The sequence below is a fragment of the Pleurodeles waltl genome, chromosome 2_2, assembly GCF_031143425.1.
Source record: "Pleurodeles waltl isolate 20211129_DDA chromosome 2_2, aPleWal1.hap1.20221129, whole genome shotgun sequence".
Classification (NCBI taxonomy): Eukaryota; Metazoa; Chordata; class Amphibia; order Caudata; family Salamandridae; genus Pleurodeles; species Pleurodeles waltl.
The window spans coordinates 876,035,201-876,056,727 of NC_090439.1; the positions used below are offsets into that span (position 1 = coordinate 876,035,201).

At 42.0% G+C, this 21,527-nt stretch overlaps 1 protein-coding gene across 2 annotated transcripts in view; it reads right to left on the minus strand.

Annotated features, from left to right (window-relative positions):
• RGS22 (regulator of G protein signaling 22) overlaps positions 1-21,527 on the minus strand; it is a 742,354-nt gene that overhangs the window by 154,623 nt on the left and 566,204 nt on the right. For both annotated transcript variants that reach the window (XM_069220550.1, XM_069220549.1), the window contains exon 20: positions 17,686-17,754. In XM_069220550.1, coding sequence (XP_069076651.1) covers positions 17,686-17,754 — 69 coding nt within the window. The remainder of the gene's footprint in view (positions 1-17,685; positions 17,755-21,527) is intronic.

The window sequence follows — 21,527 nt, forward strand, 5'->3', positions numbered from 1 at the left end:
CCATGAGACAGCTTGTGTAATCATGGTGAGATAAGTGGAATGTAAACAGATGGATTTGATCCAAAACCAGCAACTGATAAACGGTTAGGATGCAATATGTAATGTTATGGTGCTAACAGATAGAACCAGAGAAACAACAAGTATTTTATATGTAAGAGGGGCAGAAAACCTAATAAGTGCATTAATTGTTTTTTCTTGCTGTCAGTTGTCGGACTAATGAAACTGTTTGTAATTTAAACACATTACAATTCTTTGCAGTTAATGTATGAAAAGATCAGATGGAGGCACAAAGGAAGCCATACCATCAGCTCTCTTGACTGAATCATTATTTTTTCTAGTCCTGTGAATTTCTCATTTTGATGCTTCTTGCATCGAAATGGCAGTCTTTAGCTCTTCTCAGTTTAAGTAATTAGTTTATCCTTCATCTTCACAATGTATCCACTACTGTTCTCAACAATTTCTGGTATTTCTGAAGTTCTTTCAGTCAATTTACACAGTTTCTGAACATACTGCTACACAACTTTAATCTTGTTCTGGTTTTGATGTCAAATGGGTTATTTCTGGTCTCCAACGTCTACACTCAGAAAGCAAAGTGCTTCTTTGACTTAAATGTTCCTAGAATAATAGTACAGTAGAAACTAGATCACTTTCTTCTCTGTCTCAGTCGTTCTCTCTGTCTCTTTCCCTCCAACCTGATGAGGAAAAATCTTTTACGAATGGAGGAAGAAAGTAGCAGAGTGCTCATAACGCCAGCCACGTGCTGAAGATAGAGAGGAGATTTATTATCCAGTTGCAACAGTAAATCGAAAAGATTAGCGAGGCAGTCAAAGGGGCTGGATCATACTAATTAAAACAACATGTTCTTTTAGTCACACCAGAAGACTAACATCATTTTTTACACAACTAACGCATTAAAATACCACACTGGTCTATTGGTAAACGTTCAAAGGTATGCCACCAAATAAATTAAGCCAATGCCATTGTGAAGATTTTTAAATGAAAACATTCACTGACAAATGTTCTGATTGTAGAAGTCTGAAAAAACATCAAACTTAATTTGTTGCAGACTCATTAGCATTATTGAGATAACTTTACTTCTGTTGTTGATTCGTCCATCTCGTTGCTTGAATATTTCTCTGAGTCCACTATGCCAGTAGCTTCTTGTAGTTGGAGACCCTTTTCCTTCTTGCATCTTTCTTCCTTGGCAATCCTACATGTTATTTCAGAAGTATTGCCCTCATTTTATTAGTAATACTCTTGATCTTATCTTGGAGAATTCCAACATCTCCATTAATTCAGATCGGGAACAGTAAGGCCTGGACTAGCAACTACATATCAATATCCTGTCTAGGTGGATGCTTGAGACTGCTAGAATTTAATTTAGCTCTACCATCATCCTGTGAAACAATCTTTCCTTTTTGTTAGAAATTCTTACTTGAGATGTACATTTCAAAAGGCTAGGAGGCAAGAGAATTCCTCAAAAATCCGCTTTTCCATTTCTGTTGACAAAAATAAGAATGCTCAACAGTAAATTTCCAGTAACAAAAGGCACAAGGCCAATGTGGAAATTGGGAAACTCATCATATGTATTGCATGTAGCCATTCCACAACTGAGGAATACATAGGACCTTGCTCTTCTTAGACTGGATGTCAAAGCTGAAGCTCAAGGACTCTTAGTCCTTTCCAATCTGATCTGCACTGGGATCAGAGGTTTCTCCTGTGCCTTGTTGTTTAACCAAGTTGATAAGGCTTTGATTTCCTATTCCAAAGCAAGGGAGTGGTCTTGATAATGTTTTAACAGAACATTGTAGTCATATTGTATACATTTAGAGAGGGGCAGAATTTAGGCTTCAGAGGCCGGAATTCTTCAGAAATGAAGGGGAGCGACCTGCAATTGTTTCAGTGCAAAACAATGTTGGTAAATTTAGTTGATCCTTATTTCCGAGTTTCCATGATGAAAACAAGAACTGCAATACTGGTAAACTGATGATAAATATATATTTCTTTTAGAGATCTTTGCAATGCTTGGTTAACTGTTGTCAGCATCTTTCGATTCAGACTGCAGAACCAATCAACGGGTGAGAAAGTTTAGTTTTGGTATTTGTTGGGACAGAAATGTGCCCTCCATGGTGAATGGGCATGTACCTCTGCCCTAAGTGCCAGACTACTTGTGAAACTGGTATGTTTACCTTTAGTTTGGCCGTCACATAACTGTAATCTAGCCTGTGGCCGAGGCATTGGCCTGTCCCTTGTACTGTGAGTTCCAGAGCCTATTCTGTGACCTTGAGGAGCACACGATTGTCAATTGCCTGGGTGAGTAACATAAAGCAGTGATGGCAGTGTACCACGATTTTCTGAATCATTACTATGACCAGACCTTTTTCTGTGTCAAGGAGAATATAGACTACTAACCCTTCTTATGTAAAGTTCTGTTGTTCCTTGCACTGACATTCCATGTGCATTTCAAGTGCATGCATGTGCAGTGAGTGTGTGACACGTGTATGGTACAAGGCCTGTTTGTGATGAGAGTTTCAGTACTGGGACCATTGGAATCCATTATGGATGCTCCTGGTTTTGCATGGCACAAGATGAAGGGTAGAGGCAGCTTACCCAAACAGTGGAAGTGTCCTGATTATGTTGCTGTGCACTAAAGTTCAGGTGGGGGGTTGGTGGAGGCAGGGCACCCCTCATAAATTCAATGAGGACTTTAGAAAAAGGCTGCGGATTTAACAGCTTTACTTTTTCATTTTAATGCATAAATAAAAAAGAACAAAGTAACATGTTTTTGCACTGTATTCTTGGATAAATTTGCATTCTAATTTAGACAGCTGTACATGTATCATGTGAGCAAACATTGATAATGATCACCCTGCCTAAATGTCATATGGCATGTGAGTGGTGTTTACTATTATTGATCCCTGCGTACAGGGGTAATATTTTTTAAGACACAGTCTCTCTCTGTCTCAAGCCAATAAAGTAGTTGGCAACTCTGTGCCGGAAGGGCTGTCCGATGCATGTATCATATCTATACAGGCCACTACATTTTCTTCAGCTCTCTCATCTTTTCTAATGACCCTCATGTAAGATTCCTCAACAAGGTCACACACTCTCACATCTCCTTCCCATGGGTTTACAGTAGGACCCCAGGGTGGAGCCAACAGACAGATATACAGTGCTTCACCAACACCAATCACTGCAACACAAATCTGCACTAGATCTTTCCCTTGGTTTTGGGTATGACACCAAGGAGGCACTGCTTAAGAGAGACCTACAGCTGGATGCATGTCACTTTCTGAAATTTCATTGCCACCTACTCCCAATAACCGTTTATTGAGTCACAGATCCAAGACAGATGGGTAAATTACACTTCTGATATTCCACCACTAGAACAGATTGAGGACATCCCAGGGTACATCTTCTTGAGTTTCAAGGGGGTCAGGCATATATGAAGTAGGAAATTAAAATGAATTAGCCTAAACCTTGCATTACATGAAACTCTTTTTACATGGGTACACTTCATTTTCAATTCCCTAACCAAGATTTGTTTCTGAATGCCGTCTTTCCAATAGTGTCTGTCTTTCAATGGTAAATGTCTTCTGTCTGACTTCAAAGCCTTATGTAATACAGATATTTGTCGACATCCTGAGCCTAATTCTAGCATTGACTTGAGAGTGAGCATGCAGTTTAGCACATTAGAGAAATCTCTCCAGATATATTTTGCAACTTTGCCTAATAGGGCTAATTGTAGAAAATGTCTAGGTCTGATGTCAAAGGCCATCTGCGCCTCAAAGACAGACATACATAATTCCCCGGAGTAGAGATTCCTAGAATGATGCATCCCTTCCCTATCCGACAAGCTATCAATATGGTCTCAGGTTAAGAAGCTGTAGGACCCATATATCCAAGTCCCTAGAGAACAGGGTTTTCAGGAGGATTTTCTTAACTGCAGTTTAACAGGCTCGTCCTATCTGCCTTACAATGCAAGGGTATTGAAACAGAAAGTTTATCTTCTATTCAGGAGCTCTAATAGTGACTCCCCCGTGAGGGATCCACTTCCTATTCTACTCGCCTGTACACCATTTCACAGCATGCTGTAGACAAGGAGTAGTATAATATAGTTCTAAGTCTGGTAACCAAATTATCCTCACCTCCTGATCCAACTTCGCATACTTAGACAACCCTACTACTCTTTCCAGCCCACACTAGGGAAACCCTGAGGCTGTCCATTTCTTTGAATGTGAAAGTCAAGATGGGTCATGTGGAGCTTTGTACTGTACGCATGCAACAAGGAAGAAACACAATTTTTGCTACAGCAATTCTGCTCGTGCTGGAAGGTGGAAGAGTATTGCAAAAGTGAACCAGAGACATCAGCCCTTGAATCACCCTGCCCACACTGTATGTGTAATGCTTGTCCAGGATGTGTGCAACAATGATTCCCTGGGTACCTAAAATCCTCCCTCTCTCAGCACATGCCCAACTTCAAGATCTTCTCCAGTAGCACAATCATTAAGCAGCCCAGTGGAAATATTATGGACTTACAAGAGTTTGTTTTATGTCCTGAAAAAGTTACAGATAATTCAAGCCCATGTAAAATTAACAGGTTCATGGTGAGGGACAAGTACAGGGCTGCTAAACAGTTCTTCCTGAGCACCACCATTTGGTAGATGGTAGGGGTGAGGAATGGGACTTCAGTTTCTAGGCAGGCAGGTCCCTTAGTCACTGTGCCCTTGTTTTGAATGCTCCTGCTTGGAGCCAGAACAACTGTTATCTGTTGTGCAAGCAGGCAGCAGGTGGGTCCTTTTGTCACTGTGCTCTTGTTTTGAATGCTTCTGCTTGAAGCCTATATAACTGCTACCTGCTGTACAAGTCATCACCTTTCACTGAGGCGGTGTCTCAAGAACATGCAGAATATTACATCTGAAGAGAACTACCAAAATCAGATCTGCACACTAGACAGCGGATCCACATCCCGGTATGGAAAACTTATATAAAAGTGGGATTGAAAACACCCTATTTTGCTCATCCTCATGTACTTCAGGTTTTCATGACCAAGGAAGGGAGCAATCTGCAGAATGCTCGAAGTACTGTTGTGTGATCAGGGCTCCCATAGGTGTGGGAACATCACCTAAAGTCTGCATTTTGTGCTAGAGGAGCTGAGGGATTGCTTACAGCCTAAAAGCCTACCTGTCTGCTGAGAGAGGGAAGGATGGTACATAGCCCATGAAGGAGGAGAAACTGTCGAGGAGGTGAGGTCCAGCATATTACTGACATAGGGACTAGCCAAAGAAAGACAGCAACTAGAAGGGGGAGAAGCCATAAGTGGCCTGTGTGTGCAAGGTGTCCTCCGGTCTCCCTAAATGGTTCTGCTAATGAACAGCATCAAACCCTCTGCAAACATCAAGTACTGAGTGTGATCCTCAGTCCTCCGTAACAGAGAGATAGGTGCTGCCCCTTTAGCCCCTCTCATGTGCCCTGCGTGTCGTATAGTGTATTTTATATTATATGCTAGCATGATTGTTGGAAAATCTGATGCTCGCCCCCTCCCCAGTTTTACTGACCAAGCTACGCCCCTGCTTGCTAATGAGAGCCTGGCTCAGCAGAGGTGTCTGGGTGGTAAATATAAGTGTAAGCGGCTGTTCAGGTATGCAGGGCTGGTTATGTGTAGTTCTCTGTATGTGTGTGTGAGGAGAGTGAATTGAGTGCAGTAGCGGATTGGAAGCCAGAGTAGTTTTTCTTGGACTTCGATGTGTAGGGTACTAGGTTGATTTTTTGTGTCCTTTCTGTGAAGACGGAACAGATTCAGCTGAAGGCAGGTCCTTGTATGCCTGTCTTGTTTATACTTCTGATCAGGGTCAGGTGGAAGAATGTGTTTAAGACAGCGGAGAGGTCACGTAGTAAGAGGCCTCTGTGTCGCCACGGTCTAGGATCATCCTGATGTTGTTGGTTGCTTCTATGAGGGCAGTCTCTGTGCTGTGGTTTGGCCAGAAACCCGATTGGGACTTACCAAGGAGCTGGTGTGCACTGATGTGGTATGAGGTCTTTGTATTTATGGCTTTTTTCCATTACTTTTGCCGGGGTAGGGTGGAAGGGAGATTGGGCGGTAGTTTGGTAGCTATACACGGTCTACTGAGTGTTTCTTGAGCAATGCTGAGGCCATTTGGTGTTTCCAGGCATCTGGGAACACTTCGGAAGTGATGGAAATGTTCATGATGTGGGTGAGGACTTTGCTGGTGGGAGCAGCTCCATGGATCAGTATGTGCCCCAGAGTGAATGGTTTTCATGATGCTGGCCATTTTGTCTCTTGGGAGTGTTTTCCAAGCCATCAGGGTTTTGCCATGGGTGTCAAAAGGGAAGCTGGAGGCCCTGGTGTAAGGGTTTGGTTGAGGGTCAAAGTTATTGTATATGGTTTTGTTGTTCAAGAAGTCTGCAAGAGGATGATGCAGTTGATGGTGGCGATTGGAGAGGTGAAGCCTTTGATGACTGCAAAGATTTCTTTCTCGCTATTGGAGCTGTTGTCTATGTGCTCCACTAGGGCCTTCTTCTTTGTTTGTTTGTACGGGAATAACATTTTGGTTTCAGAGCATTTGAAGAAGGAGTTACAGATGATGTTGCAGCACACAGAGGCATGGAATGGAACAATGGTTTTTAGAATAAAATCATATATTGCAATAAAGCAGCAGGCGTGTGGAATTAATATAGACCAACATCGAGAAGATATTGTTTGGGGTCAAGGACAACACGTTTTCAGATGTACTTTGTCCTTAGGGCAAGAAGGCGCAACCCCCTGAAGCACAAATCCTTTGGATGCCAATTTACAGAACTAAATTATGGAGCTGGCAAGGGTGTTGCCTGCAGTTGAGGTAATACTTTTGCCCATATGTTAATGCTGTTTGAGCTTGCATTTAGGTTTCATTAACCCCTTGGGTGCCAGGGACGAGGTGGTTACGTTCTCAGCCGTGGTGCTCTGTGCAGGGATGGAAGGGGAATCACTTCCCTTACCACCACCAGCCCCCTCCACCCCACCAGTGACGTTTGAGGACGTCAGCACACGATCATGTGCTGACCTTATCAGAGGCTACCCCCACCGCACTGGAAGTTCAGCTTCCAGCGCAATCGGAAGAGAAATGCTTACATTTCTTGTCCGATCAGGGGGTTGGGGGCAGGCAGAGAGGCATCAAAGGAAAGGAAACGCTTTTCCTTTCATTTGATATCTCTTTGAGCATTTCTGCAGCTCGATCGTGAAGCAGTACCAGGGATGTTTGTTTATGTTGTGTTTACATATGAGGGAAGCGGCCCCTTGGGCAAGGGCCCCTCCCCAAGGAGGGCATTTTTTAATCAGGCCTTTTCTGCCACTAACACCAGGGATTTCTTTTTTTTTTTACATTTATTACACATGGGGAACGACCCCTAAGGCAAGGGTCGCTCCCCTGGGTGGCAAATTGTTTTTCGGCTATTTTTATTAGGCCTATCTGCCCCCAAGGGAGGCAGAAACATCTAGACACCAGGGTTTTTTTTTCAGGTCAATTTCACGCAAGGGGAGCGACCCCTTAGACAAGGGTTGCTCCCCTGGGGCGGGGCAAATTTATTTTAGGCTATTTCTGCCTCCCTTGGGGGCAGATCGGCCTATTCTAATTAGGCCGATCTGCCCCCCTTGGGGACAGAACCCACTAGGCACCAGGGATTTTTTTCTTTTGATTGTTTTTCAGATTGGGAGACAGGCAAGGGTCACTCCCCTGGGGGGCAATTTTATTTTAGGCCATTTCTGCCCTCCTTCGGGGAAGATCGGCCTATTTTTCTTAGGTCAATCTGCACCCAAGGGGGGACAGAAACCACTAGACACCATGGATTTTTTTTTTTACGCCAATTTCACGCAAGGGGAGCGACCCCTTAGGCAAGGATCGATCCTGGCGGGGGTGGGAGGGGGAGCACATTTATTTTAGCCCATTTCTGTCCCCTTTGGGGGGAGATAGGCCTATTTTAATTAGGCAGCTCTGCCCCCAAGGGGGGCTGAAACCACTAGGCACCAGGGATTTAAAAAAAAAAATGTTTACAGATGGGGAGCGAAACCTCAGATATGGGTCGATCCCCTGGGGGTCAAATTAATTTTAGGCCATTTCTGCCCCCCTTGGGGGCAGATCGGCTGATCTCTATTAGGCTGATCTGCCCCCGGGGTGGGGCAGAAACCACTTAGGCACCAGGAATAGGTGTGTGTGTTTTGTTTGGGGGGGCAGCTCTTTGGGCAAGGGTCGCTCCCCATGGGGGCATATTAATGTTGGCGATTTCTGCCCCCTTTGGAGCAGCTTGGTCTATTTTTGGGGGGCCCATCTGCCCCAAGGAGGGCAGAAGGCCAACCAGGGAAGAATGTTTTTCAAGAAAAGAGGGTGGGGGTATGGCCATACCTCCACCCCAAATAAATGGGGACAAAGTTGTTCTGCCCACCGGTAGGCAGATGGGAAAATTACCCCTGATCCACTCCCCGAGGGGACAGAAAGCCTACTAGATGCCAGGGAATAAAAAAAAAAAAAAATAGTGAGGTCGTGGCCACCAACCAGTATGGGCATGGTTATGCCCCATCCCAACTAAAGGGGGTAACAGTCTTTTAGCTCTCCCCTGCACACTAAAACATCTTATCCCACAGCAAGCAAGAGGACATTTCATTATTGTGGGTTTCGGTTTTACATGTGGGCCATGAGAGCTTGTCTAACTCTCAAAATCGTCCCACTTGGAATGGTGAGGGCTGCACTTTTTGGACTTCGGGACGCTGCCATGCAGAAAGATCTACGAGACTTAGACACATCTGAAAACGAACCATCTGGGTGAGCCCAGGGTGGTGTGCTTCACATGCACCCGCACCATTTTCCTACCCACAATGCTCTGCAAATCTCCAACTTAGCTTGAAATCACACATTTTCGACATATTTTTGTGATGGAACCTTCCGGAATCTGCAGGAATCCACAAAATTCCTACCACCCAGCATTGTTGCATCTATACAGATAAAAATTCTGCCCCACTTTTCAGCCCAATTTTTTTTTTTCAAACTGCCCTTTTGGATCCGCTTTGGTTGCCCCTCAATTTCGACATGTTTTTGGCTCTTACCTGTCACAGACACTTGGCCCACCTACATAAGTGAGGTATCATTTTTATCGGGAGACTGAGGGTAACGTTTCGTGGTAGGAAATATGTGCCAGTGCTGTGATTCCACACAGAAATGTGGGAAAAATGTGCTTTTTTAGCTACGTTTGAGGTTTGCTGAGGATCCTGGGTGAGAAAACACTGGGGGATTCAAGCAAATCACACCTCCCTGGACTCCCTCGGGTGTCTAGTTTTCAGAAATGTCTGAGTTTGGTAGGTTTCCCTAGATAGCTGCTGAGCCCAGGACCAAAAATGCAGGTGCACACCGCAAAAACAGGTTGTTTTGTATTTGATCATTTTGATGCGTCTACGTAGTGTTTTGGGGTATTTCCTGATTTCCTGTCGTGGGCACTAGGCCTACCCACAAAAGTGAGGTACAATTGTTTTATTGGGAATGCTGGGTGGAAGGAAGTTTGTGGCTCTTCTCAGATTCCAGAACTTTGCAGCACCGAAATGTGAGGAAAAAGTGTTTTTTTGCCAAATTTTGAGGTTGCTAAGGATTCTGGGTAACAGAACCTGATGAGAGCACCACAAGTTACCCCATCCTGGGTTTCCTTAGGTGTCTAGTTTTCAAAAATGCACAGAATTGGTAGGTGCCGGCTGAGCTAGAGACCACAATTCACAGCTAGGCACTTTCCAAAAAAAAACACAGCAGTTTTCAACTAGGCCTACCAACGCAAGTGAGGTACCATTTTTAATGGGAGACTTGGGGGAATGCTGGGTGGAAGGAAGTTTGTGGCTCCTCTCGGATTCCAGAACTTTCTATCACTGAGATGTGAGGAAAAGGTGTTTTTTTGCCAAATTTTGAGGTTTGAAAAGGATTCTGGGTAACAGAACCTGATGAGAGCACCACAAGTTACCCCATCCTGGGTTTCCTTAGGTGTCTAGTTTTCAAAAATGCGCAGAATTGGTAGGTGCCGGCTGAGCTAGAGACCACAATTCACAGCTAAGCACTTTCCCCCCAAAAAAAAAAACACAGCAGTTTTCAACTAGGCCTACGAACGCAAGTGAGGTACCATTTTTAATGGGAGACTTGGGGGAATGCTGGGTGGAAGGAAGTTTGTGGCTCCTCTCGGATTCCAGAACTTTCTATCACTGAGATGCGAGGAAAAGGTGTTTTTTTGCCAAATTTTGAGGTTTGAAAAGGATTTGGGGTAACAGAACCTGGTGAGAGCCCCACAAGTCACTCCATCCTGGATTCACCTGGGTTTCTAGTTTACAAAAATTTGGTAGGTTTCCCTAGGTGCCAGCTGAGCTAGAGGCCTAAATACACAGCTAGGCACTTTCCAAAAAACACACCAGATTTCAATGTAAAAATGTGATGTGTCCATGTTGCGTTTCCTAACGCGGGCACTAGGCCTACCCTCACAAGTGAGGTACCATTTTTATCAGGAGACTTGGGGGAACACAGAATAGCAGCATAGGTGTTATTGCCCATTGTCTTTCTCTACATTTTTTTCTTCCAAATGTAAGAAAGTGTGTAAAAAAAGACATCTATTTGAGAAATGCCCTGTAGTTCACATGATAGTATGGGGACCCTGGAATTCAGAGATGTGCAAATAACCACTGCTTTCCAACACCTTATCTAGTGGCCATTTTGGAGATACAAAGGTTTCCTTGATACCATTTTTTTAGTCTTTATATTTCACAAAATGAATTGCTGTATACCCCCAGTATATAATGAAAACCCATTGCAAGGTGCAGCTCCTTTATTGGCTCTGGATACCTAGGGTTCTTGATGAACCTACAAGCCCTATATATCCCCGCAACCAGAAGAGTCCAGCAAACGTAACAGTACATTGCTTTAAAAAATCTGCCATGGCTGGAAAAAGTTATAGAAGAAAACGTTGCCCGAAATTACTCTTTTTTCACCTCAATTTCAATATTTGTTTTTTATTTTAGCGGTTACTTTCTGTAGGAAAACCTTGAAGAACCCACACTAATGACCCCTTGCTGAATTCAGTGTTCTGTCTACTTCTCAGAACTGTTTAGCTGTCTGGGATCCAGCATTAATTTCACACCCTTTTCTGCCACTAACTGGAATGAGGGTGAAAGCACAAAAAATAGTAAAAATGGGGAATGTCCCAGTAAAATGACAAAATTGTGGTGAAAAATTGGGTTTTCTGATTCAAGTCTGCCTGTTCCTGAAAGCTGGGAAGATGGAGATTTTAGCTCCGCAAACCGTTTGTTGATGCCATTTTCTGGAAGAAAACCACGAGCTTTCTTCTGCAGCCCCTTTTCCCATTTTCTTTTTAAAACACAAGATTTACGTTGTATTTTGGCTAATTTCTTGGTCTCCTCCAGAGGAACCCACAAACTCTGGATACCTCTAGAATCCCTAGGATGTTGGCAAAAAAAGGCGCAAATTTGGCGTGGGTAGCTTATGTGGAGTTATGAAGGCTTAATCGCAGACAGCCCCAAATAGCCAAAAAAAGGCCTGTCACAGGAGGGGGGAAAAAGCCTGGCAGCGAAGGGTTTAATGCGAAGCCTTTATTATTAGATTGAATGCTCTAAATTGGCTGCTAGTTATCACAAAACCAAAGTGCTACAGTATGAGTATGGTGAATCTGTAGGGCGAGTGCTGGTGCCAGAGTGCAGATAAAAAAATCCAGGTGAGGTGCACCATTCATAGTATTAAAGGGGCAGACAGATCGCTGTACACTAATCCTCAGGTGATTGCAGAGCAGTTTACACATTAATATCTAGATCTTTATTCTTACTCACATTTATCTAACCAGTCTGATCTGGTGGAATATCTGCAGGGCTGCAAGCTGCCACATTTAGATAACACCCAGGCCGCGGTCTTACAGAAGGATGTATCTGTGTCTGAACTAGAGGATTAAATTAAGACCCTACCTTCCGGGAAAGCTGCCAGAGAAGATACTATTCTGCTCAAATTTTACAAATTATTTAGAGGCACTATGGTACCAGAATTCATGAAGTTGATTGGACATATCGCCAGAGAGAGAGAGAGAGACGTACCTCCCTCACGGAACAGTACTAATATTGCTTTTTTCCTGAAGAAAGGTAAACCACTGGAGGATAGGGGTCCTATGGAGCATAGGGGTCCTATCATTCTCTTTCTTTTATAAATTCAGATGCAAAGATTTTTGCAAAGATATTGTCTATCTGGCTGACTCCGCTAATATTGCATTTGGTTTCATCACAACAACACGGTTTTGTCCTAGGAATGGACACTGTAAGTTATACTAATTCAGCTGTGGCGGTATTTGATGTGGAAGAGGAAGAAGGGATAAAGATTGGCATGATTTTACTGGACGCTGAGAAGGCTTTTAACTGGGTGGTTTGGGGGATGCATATGGAGCACAATGGAGGCCCTTGGCTTTAAGGGACAATATCTTTGGTAAAGTCTCTATACCAATGTCCTAGGGCCAAATTAGTCTATGGAGGGAGTTGCTGCTCAACATTTGAGATTTTAGGGGTACCCGACAGGGGTGCCCACTCTCCCCTCTCTTGTTTACTCCTTATATAGAGCCTTACTTGAACTCCCTCTTTGCTAATGAAAGGATACTGCCAGTAATATCTAATGGCTGCAAGCTTAAAATTGCTGCCTATGCTGATGACGTTGCCATTTTCACAGTAGACCCACGGGCAGCCATCAAACATATAACTGATGAGGGTAATAATTTTGGTATGTTCTCTGGCTATAAATTAATGCTGGCTAAGACACAGTTGCTTATCAATTTTAAGCCAGCAGATGCTGTTGCGTAGGTTCGCATTATAGGCTACTCGATTTGGGTGGTAGGATCGCCTGGATTGCGGGTACTAAGTACAATTCCACACCAGGTGACACCTGTCGGCCTAATCCAGGTTTTCCGGCTAACTAGCAGCGCCTCATCTCTAACCGAGATGATTGTGGCAACCAGCACATGGCAAGATAGACTCCTCAGGGAATCGTTGTACATCAGATCGCATCCCTTTCTCTCAGTTGCCAAAATCTCACTGCGGCAAATACAACAGAGGCAAAATATAGTTCAATAAGCATTTATTGAAATAACTGCATCTTAGATAAATTCATGTGTATAGCAATAACTAGGAAGATAAAACACGATAGAAGCAAGCATGCAACTAGAAGTGTAAAACACAAAAACAGTCCTACCATACAGTCGAAAAGGAGGGGATGGATCTATAATCCTCCTGCCTACGCTAAGTATGAGTACAGCATACTAAGCCCAATCTGCCCTTTAGGTTTCCCCCTGGGAGAACATCATCCCTCATACCTGGAGAAGAGGCCTGAAGTCTAGAAAGACGCCATCCCCATATGGATCAGGGGTTCTGCCGTCTAAGCAGGTAGCTGTAAGGAAGCAATCAGCTACTGTCATGGTCATCTAACTGGAATCTCCCTATAACGTGTCTGGGACTAAGGAATGTTTTATAATAAAACAGCTAGCATTCTAAGAAATGGTCCCGCGTATGAATGTGTCTTTTTCTGTGAATGTTGGAGACACAGCATATCACGTTTATGGGCAATCCTATCTGACCATAGTCTTGCAGAGAGTACAAAGTGTCTTCTAAGAGCGTACTGTTTTCCTAGGCTAAAGGACAGTGTGATAGTAATAAAAAAAGAGCACCATGAAAATGGCTTACTGCTAGAAAAATAAAACCATACTGACGAAAATGTGCCTAAGTAAAAGGGCGCAGCTGCGGGCCTAGTTACCTAAAATAACGTGTATAAAATATGGCTAAAATAGCTATACAACAACTATATGAGCTCCCATCCCTTTTCTGTGTTTTTTTACGCATACTTGCAGCTAAAGGATTAATCCCTGCATGGTTGCGAGGAGACAATGGATATTGAAGACTCAGACATTTTGCCTTTCTTATATGAGGCACCTGGGAAAGCTATGCTTAGTGAGCTGTATGAGAGATTTAGTTTAAACAGTAAAGGTGATATCCCACTGCTTGCAACCGAGATCTCTCCAGAGGAAATTCAGGGGGCGCTAGAGGTGGTTGAAAAGTCTGTTTGTCAGTCAGTCTTAAATTACATCAGTTTAAGACTATCTGTGTGTTGCACTATACACCTGAACAGATCTCCAAATGGACAACCAACCCCAATTCCACTAAGACTCAATGCCTGAAGTGCAGGTGCTATGTAGCTGATATTGCACGTTTGCTAACTGCCCTCTACTGTGCGGATTTTGGGACAGTGTCACTCAACTAGTAGCATACCGCTCCGGCTGCGATCTTGAGTTGTCTGTTAGGGAGATCATGTTGGGCTATAAATTTATGCAAATGGTTAGCTTCAGACTCTGGTGTTGATTGTTATTGTGTCAGCTTAACTATGTACAGCTCGGTGTGGATATCTTCTTTGCCCCCAAAGGCAACACAGTGGTGGGCAACAATAATGTTAGACACATAAATCAGCTATTGCTAAGGCCAGAGGCCCTAAGGCAGTACAACAATTTAGGCTGTCTCAATTGGCAACAAGAGTACTCTTTAAATGTGTTTACCTAAAACAAGGCAAACCATACCTAGTTGCCTTCTATACTTAATCCAATTGAAAATGTAGCCAGGTCTGGTTTTACCAGATATGCTGCTGCCACTGTATCCCATATCATGACTGACATGTAGTCTTTTATTGTTATGGTACTTTATATGTGTTTATCTGTATAATATCTGAGGATTATGACTGACCCAATAAAAATAAAAAATAAAAAGGATGAGTGCTCTAAATAAATGTTGTAAGCTCATACTGAACTACTGACAGTTCCACTAAAAAAAAAAGTGTACACACGTTTGTAAAGTTTAACAATATGACGCTATGTATAATGCTCTCAGAATGCTCTGTGATTAGATGTAAATATTTGCAGAAGTTTGAAAGCAAGATTGAAGATTCTTTGCTTTCAAAATAAATGTTCACAAACAAATGCAACTAAGAAAAAACGTTTTGCTAAACTACTGTGAAATTTTAGGTACTATTTCTTTGAAGTGTCATTAGTAAAATGTGTTGATGTATGCTAGTATTCCCAAAACATATTCATAATGGAAAGTCAGTTTAACCAGTTTCAACAAGATTATGGGTAACATGAAAAAACAAGCATTGGCAAAGCCAAAAGGTGAAACATGGGAAGTCAATCTTTTGATTTTGTCAGTGTGTGTCTTGTTTTTACCTGGCTTTTGAAAAGCTTTACTATTGTGGGAGCTGCTGTGACCTCACTATTGTAACAAACCCTGGCAAAAAGCACATGACACCAAAAGGACAAGTAGATATTTTTACAGGACAAATAGATTTATGAAGCAACCTGTCACATCGACAAGTAGATATTTTATTAAATTCCACATCCCTGAAACAGCCTTGGGCAGAAGAGATTAGGATGACTGTGATGGAAGAAATGGAGAAGCCACTAAATAAGTTGTATAGAGCTCTCTGTACAGTTTTTACCAATAAAGAACAATGGGAATATTAGTGGAAGCTGTTCCTACTTTTGCAGATGCACAACATTTTAGTTATGAAATACAGCAACTGTGTTTAAGAAACAACAACATAAAAATGTGATCCTTGCCTCAACAGAATTGTGATGGTCAAGGCTACAGTACAGAAAATATTTCAGTGAATGGTAACTGCATCAGCTGACCGTCACAACCAGTTACAAGAAATGTAGTCAATTCAATTTGGACCTATTTTTTTTTAAATCTCACTACCACCAAGGTGCCCCTACCTCTGCAATGCGAAAGCAATGGCTACATACACATGTCTTCATCTGTGATCTTTGACAAAAAAGTCATGTGTTTCCTCTTTTCAGTGTGAAGGTATGAGGGAGAATGGGGCAGGCAATAGTAATAGAATGTAGAGCACAAGCTATTGCGAATGATGTTTTTTTAGCATATTAGACTAGTAGCATGGTCAAAATGTATATGATTGTAAAGGCAGTTTAAGTTAGGACTCGCTCTACCTCGGGATGGTTTTGGAAATTTAGTGACCAATGGTGCATGTAGAGACTCATATTGCTGGTGATGCCTTGGTTTGCTTTAAAGATTATTTTGAGGGATAAATGCAGACAAGGGAGAGTGAGATATTTCCTTGCAACTTCCTGCAGATGCAGTTTGTAAAATGTTTCGTCATCACCTGCCAGACCTCAGTTGCAGAAGAAATCCTGGTGTGTGGAGGGCTCCAACAAGATAGCTTTGTGAACTGGATCAGAAAAAATGGTGCTGTCATTAAGTGAGCCTGTTACTGCTGCACTGCACATGCCTTTAGGGAAAGCAATACTCGAGGGGCTGGACTCATGAAATTATGACTGTACATTTGCATTCCCACAGGTCCTGATTCACAACAGGGATCGCTGGGTAGGGCTTGGTCAGGCAGCAGGTCTGGGTGCTCCACTCGCAGTTCCAGCTGACCTATCCAAGATTAACCAATACGTGGGCATACATATGAGCCATGTGGGTGAAGTGACAGGAGCCTACTGCTGAAAGCAAAAATGGGCATCTACTTTTCCACTATCCATGGTAGCACATTAATATATGCTGGCCAGACAAATCCAGTACAGATCAATGCAAAGGATTATATTTTGAACTGAAGATTTGGGTTGGTAATTTAATTCTGAACGCTATTGTTCATGGATTTCACGAGCTGTGGATTAAGACATCTGCATTGCGGATTCCCCTTTATCATCTTAAATATCTAGGATATGCTTATTTGCACTCAGTAAAGAAGTTTTAAATTTGCATTGGAGTTTGTAATATTCCGTTTCCAGAACATCAGAATTCTACTGATAATGAAATGGCAAATGTTATGACTTCCAAATTTGCACTCCTTGAGATAAAGTTAAAAGGGATATCTGAGTTGAAAGGGATGTCATTAAATACTGTTGATGTTCCTAAACTCAATTACCAAAAGTTTTAACTGATTGTTTGTAAAATGTGCTTCCTATACTTTTAAGCAATGTGTACTAATAAAAGGTAGCATTGGTGAATGGAAATGAGTTAGCAACACACTGCATCTGTACACTATTTACATGTAATGTGAAACTGACCGAAAGACAATAACATCTAGAAGTTTTATGGGGCTAGTCAGATTTGGGCAGTCATCGAAGAAGAGGACCCAGTATGGACTGTTGTTATTAAAACATTCTGAATTCAGTGTTACCGAAGCTTCATAGGGTTACCAATCATGAATCCCCCCAAATACCTACTTCTTGCTTCTTCTACTACTCTCTTCGAAGGGCGTATGCCCTTTCCCAGACATTCCCCTTAGGCTCCCTGAGTATACTGCTCGTGTTTCTGAAACCTGTCTCTTGTCAGTCCTGTGTCCCCTATGCCTCAATGGTGATCTAACGGGGGGAGGTAAGTGTTTTACAAAATTCTACTAATACAGATAAAAAGGCTGCATATTCATGAGTTTGCTAAATGCACGCCATACACTGGACATTGTTTGTGGGTTTCATAAAGGATTTTTGTATCAATGCTTTCCAAACAACCATTTGGGTTATTTATTGCCCATTTGAAATAGTTCCCAGCTTTTATACCATAGCCCATAAGATGCACCATAAAAGAAAATAAAAATATAATATGAACTAAGGAACATTTACCTTGTATACACCCATCTTCTTCTTCTGTGTCTGAAACATGACATCTTCAGCAACATCTTTCATGTGAGCCTGGATACAAAACAAATTAAATGACTTGCATGCTCCAATATATACTGATTCCTATATACCATGTATAGTTCTTAAGTGATTCCTTAGCAATTTGGCAATACTTTATTGTTGGATACTTATAGTACAATTTCGTTTTATTCTCTACAAAACAAATATGATTAAACATCATAGAATGATAATTATGATTACAGCCCTCATTTGTTAAACAATCTGAACAACTAAGGATAACTCACCTGGGCAAAAAAAAGGCAGCTCCACTCGGACACCCCTGATTCGGAGTCACAAAATCACGTTCTGTGGATATTTCCATGCTGAGGTTGCACTCATCACTGTAGAAAGACCTCATGTTGTGCAAACTTGTCGGAATTTGTGTGACAAATGGTTCAGGAAAAAGGTTTTCCTTTAGGAGTGTCACATGAGTGGGCAATGCAAATGTGATGAACTCTCTCAAAGTCATAACTTTGTGGGCATTTAAAACATTAGTAATGACCTACACACTTTGCACTTAGTGCAATCCTTAAGTTACACCTAAATAAAGTAAGCAGAAGATGTTAGGAGCAAGGGATTTCTTTAAATAAAATGTTTTCTTCATGAGAATAAAAACAAATTAAAAAAGTGTAAATTGACATTTTTCCTAATTCTACTACTGGGGACTGTCTGCTGTTTGCACATTCTGCAGAGGGTAGTTTATATGAAACAGACTTATGGATGGAAAACTGTGAAAGTCTACTATTTCTGTCCCTAAGGCTGGGACCTTTATGTGTAGGGAAAAGAAGTATATATTTTCATTAAGCATATGGCTAGAAATCAGGCATTTAGCATTGGCACCAATTAGGGTGGGGTGTGCACTCTGAAGAGAACCTCTGGCACTGCAGGTGGTTCAACATTGTTGTACAGGTCCAGGTAGTAAACCCATTGACTACTGGTAGGCCTTCCCTTGGGGGGCGATGTAGTGTTGTGTACTGTTGGGTGACAGTTTGGCCCTCTCGCCCTGATGAATTTGCTGAAAAGATTTCCTGGTAATTAAACACGTCAGCCGTTTGTTACGTTGTGGTCTGAGCACGTAACTTGGTTTCAATCATACGCTGATGGCTTACATATTAAAAATTACTGACAGCACATCGGACTCATTTTTAGTTTCACTAGAGAGTAAAGTGTTACCCAGGAGACCTTCACATGTCGCAGCAGGGTATTAGTGTAGAAGCCATTTTTAAGTACAGGTTACCCAAACCACACTACATTTACCTATTACGGATAGATGTAGAATGAGTAGGTTTTTTCCTGTCTGCACAGGAAAGTACTGATGATAAACTGAGCCCGTTGTCATTCAACAGCCTCTCGGTAGTTGCTCCTGTGAGGCACTTCCTATTTTTAACAAAATGTTTTTTTGAGCCCCCTTTGTCACCAAGCCTGGTTTTATTTTACACCAGAGAGAGAGAGAGAGACACATACACACAAACCCACCCCTACATGTGGAACATCCCTAAACACACGGTTAAGAGACTTCATGGTTGAAGTTTCCAAGGGGCCTCACAAGAGATGGTTTGTCTAGGGGAGCAGGGGAATGGGGTTTTCTTTTTCTTTTTTGACCAATTAGGGGTAGCCATGAGTAGAAGCTGTTAACCTTGATATAGCCTATTCTACTGACTGGCATTGCTGTTGTTGCCTAGTCTCAGGGTTCAAGAAAGCAAAGTAAGGAATTTGGGAGCCACACTTACTTTCTGTGGTTTATATCTTGTAGACATTCCCCAAGTCCTTTAGCAGCAAAGAGCAAAGGTCTCCACAAGTGCAGCCAAATAACACGTATTATTGCTATTACCACACTCTACATTGTTGCTTAGTATTATAATTAAAATTTCAAGTGGGAGTTTTATGCTAGTGCTCTCCATTTAAAAAATAGTATCTCCTACTGAGTCTTTTCTCCAGATTGGCTTCAACAATTCCAGAGGTTTGTAGAAGTCCCATTGTAGGTAGTACATAGGCTAATTGGAATGAAATATCATTTATAACATAATTTATTTGCACTTTCTTTTTGGTGGGTGGCCATGTTGAGCCTTACAGCTTAGTTCATGTGTCCTGCAATAATTTGTTTAAGATTTCCTTATCCAAAATCAGCTCCAATCTTGCTATGTATGAGTATTTATCTACATCCCTGCCTAGCTCCAGAATCAGGATACTGTCTGCAAAAAAAATTGGGAAAGCAACAGTTTGAATGGAGTTCATTTTCCTGAGCCCTGTTTCTTTATTATTGCATGAAATGCCTCGAATCCTAGATGCAAGAACTAGAAAAATTTGTTTTCATTAATAGTAAATGCCTGTTTACAGATGCTAAAGTCCATCAGGGTATTGTCTTTAATTTAATCACCAGGAGTATGTAAACAATGGTCTTCCCGTGCGCAATATTTTGTTTCATTTATTGATGGTGTAAAGCCGAGATTGTGAAGAAATCAATTGTGAGGGGAACACTGAGCTTTTGCATTTTAACACAACACATTCATAGCACCACAATAGGTTTGATATAGAACGTATCATGTTTCTCATCAGCTCATGATGTCAGTAAATGTCACTGCATACTTCAGAGGAGTTTTTTTCCCTTTTGTTCTAGCTTTTAGATTTTCTCATTAGTTCTTTCGACCCATCCAAACTAGCCTTCAGCTGTGCAACCATCATAAAGGTTTGTAACCCAGGCCATTTAGAACCGATCTGCACAGCGTTTCTTTCAAAAGTCTGAGAAATGTATTGGCTCATATAAATGTAAACATCTGAGCTTAGATTTAACTGACAGTGGTTAAGTTAATTCTGGCTGGTAAGGGCACCCATCATTAGATGGATGGCCTCTGATACTACATATATGGTTGGAAGAGACGCTGCATCACTGCTCTTAAAAGCATTTTTATTCAGTTCTCCTACACACAAATATAATGGTATAGACCCACTTGGCTCTATATTATATTGCCTTCAGGTTTAAATAAAGACAGGACCCTGCAACTGCAAAGAAATTTGTCTGTGGTAAAAGGATGCAAGTATACATCTAGTACTGTAAGCATTAGATGGAACACTATTGACCAATCAAAGTGGTTTCAAAGCGTGAAATTCCGGTTGCTGGCCAATTGATTGAAAGGGCATCTTCCTGTTCTTTCAATACAACAAAGTCAAAAACATGTTTATCTCGTTTCAGTGAGCTCCCAATTAGAGTCCACTGGGCAGGAACAAGTAACACCAGGCCAAAGGACACAAAATGGAGGCAGAATTATTCAGCGAATTATGCTATGAAAGACTTCTGATCCAATGACACATCACAAAAATAATAAAAACGTAGTCGTAGGTCCATGCTTAGGGCAGCTTTCTTATCCATAAAAGGGCAAGGTGTGCCCAGTGCTTAAATTGAGCCAGTGGATGACGGTGGGCTCACTGGCACTCATATTTTGGCATCACACTTAATTTTTCAGATCAGATTATGACCCAGAGCAAGAGAGAGAAAAAAGTTAGAGAGTGGTGGTGGATGAAAGTGGCATGAGTTGGAATCAAGACAAAGTGGCCTTGGTATCAGGCACCCTGGCATTCAATAGCGCCGGCTGTGGTCATCTGAGCAAAACTTTAGGCTCCGGCACTTATTCTTTTACAATAAACACGGGTCTTGTCTGCTGAGTGCACAACCCAGTGGTGTAGGTTTGGGGAAAATGTACTAAACATTTCAGCAAACCTTCTTCCCAATAAAGAAAACACTGTTTTTCTAAGTGAAGAAATTACTTATTCTGCACATCCTTGAAAAA